The 6,000-nt window shown below is 47.1% G+C and overlaps 1 protein-coding gene across 1 annotated transcript in view; it reads left to right on the top strand.

Annotated features, from left to right (window-relative positions):
- The first annotated feature begins 2,038 nt into the window (after positions 1-2,038).
- Positions 2,039-6,000, top strand: part of LOC148777584 (uncharacterized) — an 87,972-nt gene continuing 84,010 nt past the window's right edge. The window contains exons 1-2 of the mRNA XM_088836995.1: positions 2,039-2,296; positions 2,350-3,199. Coding sequence (XP_088693121.1) covers positions 2,039-2,296; positions 2,350-3,199 — 1,108 coding nt within the window. The remainder of the gene's footprint in view (positions 2,297-2,349; positions 3,200-6,000) is intronic.

Below are 6,000 nucleotides of genomic sequence, written 5' to 3'. Positions count from 1 at the left end.
CTTAAGGCTGAACTAAGATATATGGATGTTTTTTCTAAATAGTTTTCTGTTGTAATCCTTAGCAGTTATTCTAATCATTTCAAAAATTTGGTTGTTTTTGTGGTTTCTTCAGAGTAGGTCACAGTATTATATATTGAATTTATTACAGCATTTCCTTTCTTCCAATTAGTAGATTTTAAACAATTTGCCACTGTTTTAAAGCAGGCAATGATCACTTAATTGTGTACCATATAAAGTGAAAACTGTATATGTAGTATAAAGAAAAATGATAAAATTAATCTTTATAGCCCGGGTAAAATGTATTTTTGAAGCATTTGTTCAATATCCTTTTAGAGACGTTGAGTGCTGCATGGATAAAGATAGGCCATGAGTTGCAGTACCCCTCTTGCAAATTCCACTCAGTAAAACAATGCTCTACGTGACCCACCTGTCTGGGAGAGCGGTTAGTTTTTGAGTTAAATCCTTGCGAAGAGCCTACACCTCGTCACCCCAGGGACTTGGCAAACTATTCCTTTCAACCACACTCAGCACTCGCGCTGAGAGGAGATATGATTCCATCTCATCCAGTTTCCAGTGATGTTTTGACAACTCTCATAGATCTGGCCTAGGCATGCTCCTCTATCCACCTCCCTTCTCTTTAAGTGGGATATCCACATATAAAACTCTCTCCCATTAGAACACAGGCTCTTTTAGGAAAGGCATCATGTCTCTCCTAAGAGACTAAGGTTTCCAAGAATGAGGATTTAATTTTCCTCCCAGGGAAGAAATTATATTTTGCAGCAGCATCAGGCCCTGTAACAAAGGTGTTACCCAAATGACTTTTGGTTGGTGAAATCCGTCATAGAATAAGATCTTGGATCCTATTGGTTTAGGTCTCATTCTTTAGTATGAAGTTTCCTATTAACCAGGGTTGTTATCATCCCATTCCTACACTGTATGGGAAGGCAGAATTGCGGAAGAATTACTCACACATTCCTCTTTGTTCCTACTTTGCACTTCTCTGTTTTAGCACTTATCATCACGTTATAGTTATTTAATAGCTTTCACTGTCCATTACAACTGGATACTCTATTTGAGGATAGTGATCTAGTTTTATTCTGTGTAAGTGGTCCACCCCTAGAACAATGTCTCCTACTCATTGGGTGGTCAGTGAAAAGAGAGCAGATATTTGGATGGTCTGCTTCTATCTGAATCTTTGAAAGAAGATTCAGTAGTAAGCAACATATTGTGTAGTGCCCTAACTAGTTGGATGACCTGATCTTCTGTTTCTTTAGATCTGTGAATGATGTGGTTGGATTAGCTTCCGTTCCGTTCAGTTGCTCAGTCGTGTCCGACTCTTTGCGACCCCGTGGACTGTAGCCTACCAGGCTTCTCCGTCCATGGGATTCTCTAGGCAAGAATACTGGAGTGGGTTACCATTTCCTTCTCCAGGGGATCTTCCCGACCCAGGGATCGAACCTGGGTCTCCCGCATTGGAGGCAGACGCTTTAACCTTTGCGCCACCAGGGAAGCCCTGGATTAGCTTAGACACTATTAATCAAGGGTCAGTGGGCTCTAGAGGATTTTTGGCCCTTCCACTCCATCTAAACTCCAAAGGACCAGATAGATGACTTTGTATAGATCTACCTGTACTACCACTCCAACAACAAACCTGTGGGGACCAAAATTACATTATGCCTATGGTGTCCATACACTCCCACATACACTCTCTGACTTGTGGTTGGTGCCTGCCCAGAGCCTCTTATACTTTGCCCTCAAAAGGGAACATGGGGACAGACTCTGATGAACCTTTTCAATGCTGATTCAATGCCCACCCTCGAGCCACTCCTGACCAGTTGGCAGTGAGGTGAGTGCTTCATCCATGGAGGAAACTGGCTAGAAAGGTGCACAATATTAAGAGATGGTTCTGGCCCTGGGGTGCTTGGGAATCTAACCACGAACAAGAGTGTTTAACAGAAAGAGTCGACGGGCGATGTGACTGACCACAGCCGTGTAGAGGAATGCAGACAACTGAGTAGACTAGAAAACCGACACAGAAATGGACTTGGTGTATCTGGTGAATGTAGCAGCGAACCCTCAACTTGCTCCCGAAGCTATCTTGCACCAGGCCAGGGACACGCATCCTCCCGCCACACCCCGCAGCGTCCTCTCGGATTCCCAGGAGGCTGAGCGGCAACGAAGTCCGGACGTCCGGGCGTTTCCCACAGCTGGTGGCTCTGAAATAGCCTTATGGAATAAAAATTGGGACGGGAAGGAGGCGAAATGGAAAGTGGTGTTAAGTCGTCGGGGAGAAGTCGTAGCGCCAAAAGGAGAGCCGTCTGGCAGACCTGAGCCCCGGCCGGGATCCAGAGAGAAGCCCCTCGAGCGGTTCCCCTCGAGGCGGCCGCCTTCGGCAACCTCCGGGGGAGTTTCGGCTCTTTCCGGCAGTTCCAGCACGGGCCCTCTCCTCCCAGCGCGCGCTGTCCCCCACACCCCACGCCGCCCAGGTCTTTCTGGGACTCGCCATTCTGCACGCGGCTGCGAGCTCGTGTCCCACACCCGTCCCGACTCCCATCTAGTTTGTTCCCCAACCCACTCTCTCAGTCCCTTCCCTGCATCGTTCTTCCCGATTCTCGGCGACGCCCGAGCTTCCTCAACTCGGGCGCGCGATCCACAGGGCGGTGTGTGGCGCGAGGGACCCGGTGGCGGGAGGAGCTGTACACCCGACGGTCAGGAGGCCACTTCTCGTCCCGCGCCTTTCCGGGCGCGGGTCTTAGGCCCGCGGGGCCGCCTCGCGCCCGGGCCTCACTCGCGGGCCGGTTGGCTGCAACGGCCTCGAGCTCGGCACGCCTGGTCCGCGCCGGCGCGAGCACGCGCCCTGTGCGCTGGCTAGCCGGCGCGCACGCGCCCGAGCGGACTGCGGGGCGGGGCGAAGAGCTCGAGCCCCGGCGAGGTCGGTGTGGATCGGCTGGCGCTCAGGCCCCCGGCCGCGGCTGCGATTCCCAGCCCGCCGCCCGGCCGAGGAGGGAAGCAAAGAAAGGGGCGGTGGGGGCGGGGCGGCGTCCGGCTCCGGGAGAGCTGGGGGAGGAGCGCGACGGCTGCCGCTCTAGAAGGGGAGGCGGCGGCGGCGGCGGAGCTCCTTTCCTCTTCTCAGACCCCAGAGCGTCCGGGACGCAGAGCCGGAACTGGGGAACGCGGCGACTGCGGGGGCCCGGGATAGGTGAGGCTGGGGGTGCTGGTGGCGGGGTGGAGGAGGGATGAAGCGGGGCACTGAGGTGCGGAGAGCGGGCTTGAGGGAAGGCACACGGGGAGGGAGCAGCTGTTGGGGGTTGGGGTACCGAGAGTAGGGGACGTGAACCCTTTGAGACCTGGAGTGCCCAGATGGTGAAAGGGTTCTGGGGTCAGTGGGGCGGGCCGAAGCACACGGTGCCGAGTTGAGGGGTTTCCAGAGGCATAGGCCGGGGAAACAATGGAGTGAGGGGGGACTCTGATGTGAGCGTGTGTGGGGTACTGGGTTTTAAGAAACAACGGGAGGTCGAAAGGAATGAAAGAATCGATCATTTGGTATGAGAAGTACAATGAACTGGAAATTCATCGCAAATGCGTAAGGTCATCTGCGTGGGTGTCCGCGGTCCTTAGGATTTGGGGGGCAAAGTGGGATTTGAAAATAAGAGATAGGAGGGCATTCTTGGAATTGGGGGGGGGGTGGGGAGCGGGAAACGGGACGGAAAATACAGCCAAGCGGGGCAGACACATAAAATAGATGTGGTTTGGGTTTGAATTAAAGCAGAAGAATAAATCCAGTTAGAGAGTATAGGTTAGGTGGACTGGAGTGGCATTTTTCTCCTAATTCATCCAGAATGACTGGGTTCTTTTAGAAGGTGGATTTTTCTCTGGAATGTCCTTCTGCTAAGGAGTACAAGCTGCTCTTTTAATAATTTGGTTATCGTTTATAGTTCATTTCATTGATAAAGCATGCCTGTAATGTTTATTTCCCTCCCGTAAATTACAGGTATGTAATTTATTTGCGGTTGATGAAGCAGGAGAGGACAGGTCACTAGAAGCAGGCATCTTGCTTTGAGTTTGGTTATTGAAAATGCAGAGTTCAGGGTTTTTGGAGAACCAAGAGTTAGTTTGTTCATCGAAAGGTGATGAACAGCCTTGATAAAATCTGAGTTATCTGTACTTTGTTAGAAGTAAGTTTCATGATCATGTACCATCTGCTACTGATTTTATGATTGTGGGAGAGAGTTTGGTTTTGTCACCAGAAATTCCTGATGCTGATTTCAAATTATCAGGCTATTTTGTACCTTCCAGTTTGAATTCAGGTGATTTGAAAATATTGTGGGAAAGTATTTCAGGGGTTATGTATGATCTTTGCATTTCCTTGATACTTGGATTTCCAGACCAAATTTTGGATGATAATAGATACAAGATTGCTGATTTTGAAATTGTAATTACCATTATGTGTTCATAAATAGTCCATATTAAGCCTTTTATTTTGAGGCATTAGGTTTTGCTGACTCATCTAAGATTTCTGGGAATTTTTCCGTTTATATTTCTCAGCTTGGCCTCAGATAGTAGCATTAGGCTATTTTATAAAGGTCCAAAAAGAATGATCTAAATTGTCACTTTTCTTCTGTTATAAAAACTGAACAAAGCAAGAAGTGAGTGCAGTTTTCTTGTTAGTGGAAATGCTGAGATTGCTTTCCACGTATCATCTCATTTAATTTAATCCTCACAATCGTTTCCTGTTTTATAAATTCAGAGATTAAATAACTTAATAAGGTCACAAAACTAGTAGTAAATAAAACCAAATTCATGCCCACTCTGCTTGGACGCTCCTTTAAGTGTTCCATGTTCTACCTGCTTTTTCCTCCAGATCTTGGTTGTAGTACGAACAGCCTGAATTGGTTGAAACCTGGGTCTGATACAGTGATCTAGACAAAGATTGGGTTGATGGGCTACATCTGCAGAGTTTATTGGAGGTTTGTTGCCCCTGTGATTTAACAGATCTTCTGGGGTCCAGATAATAGGCAAAAACGCCCTCTTGCTAAGGATTTGTCCTGTGAGCACACTTAATTTTCTGTTTAGGCTAGTGTACTGCTGAAGTACTGTGCATACGTGGCACTCTTCCTTGTGGAAGTCAAGACAGCCAGTTGTGGAGCCAAAACCAATTAACTCTGGAAAACAATAGAAAACTGCTGAATGCTCAAGTGCCCTCCAAGCACCTGTTGAGTCCACAGTTGATACTGGCATTATCTCTAAATATAGGCAGGATCCTCTTAGAAACCAGGAGTAAAACTGCTAGAACTGAGAGACACAGCTGGGGCCTGAGGGAGGAGCCAGAGGTTAATGGCCGAAACATCAGCATAGCCTGTGGAGGCTGATCCAGGAGCGGGAAGGGCTACAGATACTAGTGAATTGCAGGAGCTGAGGGAAGTTTTATTTGTTGAGCAGTTAGGTATTCTAGGGACTGACTGAACTCAGTGTGTTTTAAATATGTTACTTTATTAGATCTTCAAATAATCCTATAAGGTAAGCATTATCCCCATCTTTCAGATGAGGCTTGGAAAAGGTTAAGTAACTTTGTAATGGTGGTGAAAGAAGTTTATATTTTTATTATTATATTGCTACTCGCAGTTTCCATTGTAGAGACACCATATTAAAACTGGAAAATTAAAGTCACTCTTTAGGATCCACTATGCTGCTTTGTTAGAAGTAAAACTGATTGTCTTGCTTACATTGGAGACTGGAACGTAAACCTTACATTTTTCTGATTTAAATATTGATTTAAAACTGATTGTCTTGCTTACATTGGAGACTGGAACGTAAACCTTACATTTTTCTGATTTAAATATTGGAAAAGGGAGCCCATTCATTATTTAGCAAATGTCCTCCTATAGAATATAGTTCACCTTCTAATATATCTTCCTGTTATATGCCTGTGATATGATACTGATAAATGAATCTGTAGCATATGAAAATACCATGTCCATCCCTCCTGTTTCGAGGTCTTGA

This window comes from Moschus berezovskii, chromosome 6 (assembly GCF_049115385.1).
Source record: "Moschus berezovskii isolate FMDL1 chromosome 6, NW_MosBer_1.0, whole genome shotgun sequence".
In the NCBI taxonomy this organism is placed as follows: Eukaryota; Metazoa; Chordata; class Mammalia; order Artiodactyla; family Moschidae; genus Moschus; species Moschus berezovskii.
The sequence above is the reverse complement of the archived record's forward strand: the minus strand, read 5'-3'. Positions and strand labels throughout refer to the sequence as shown.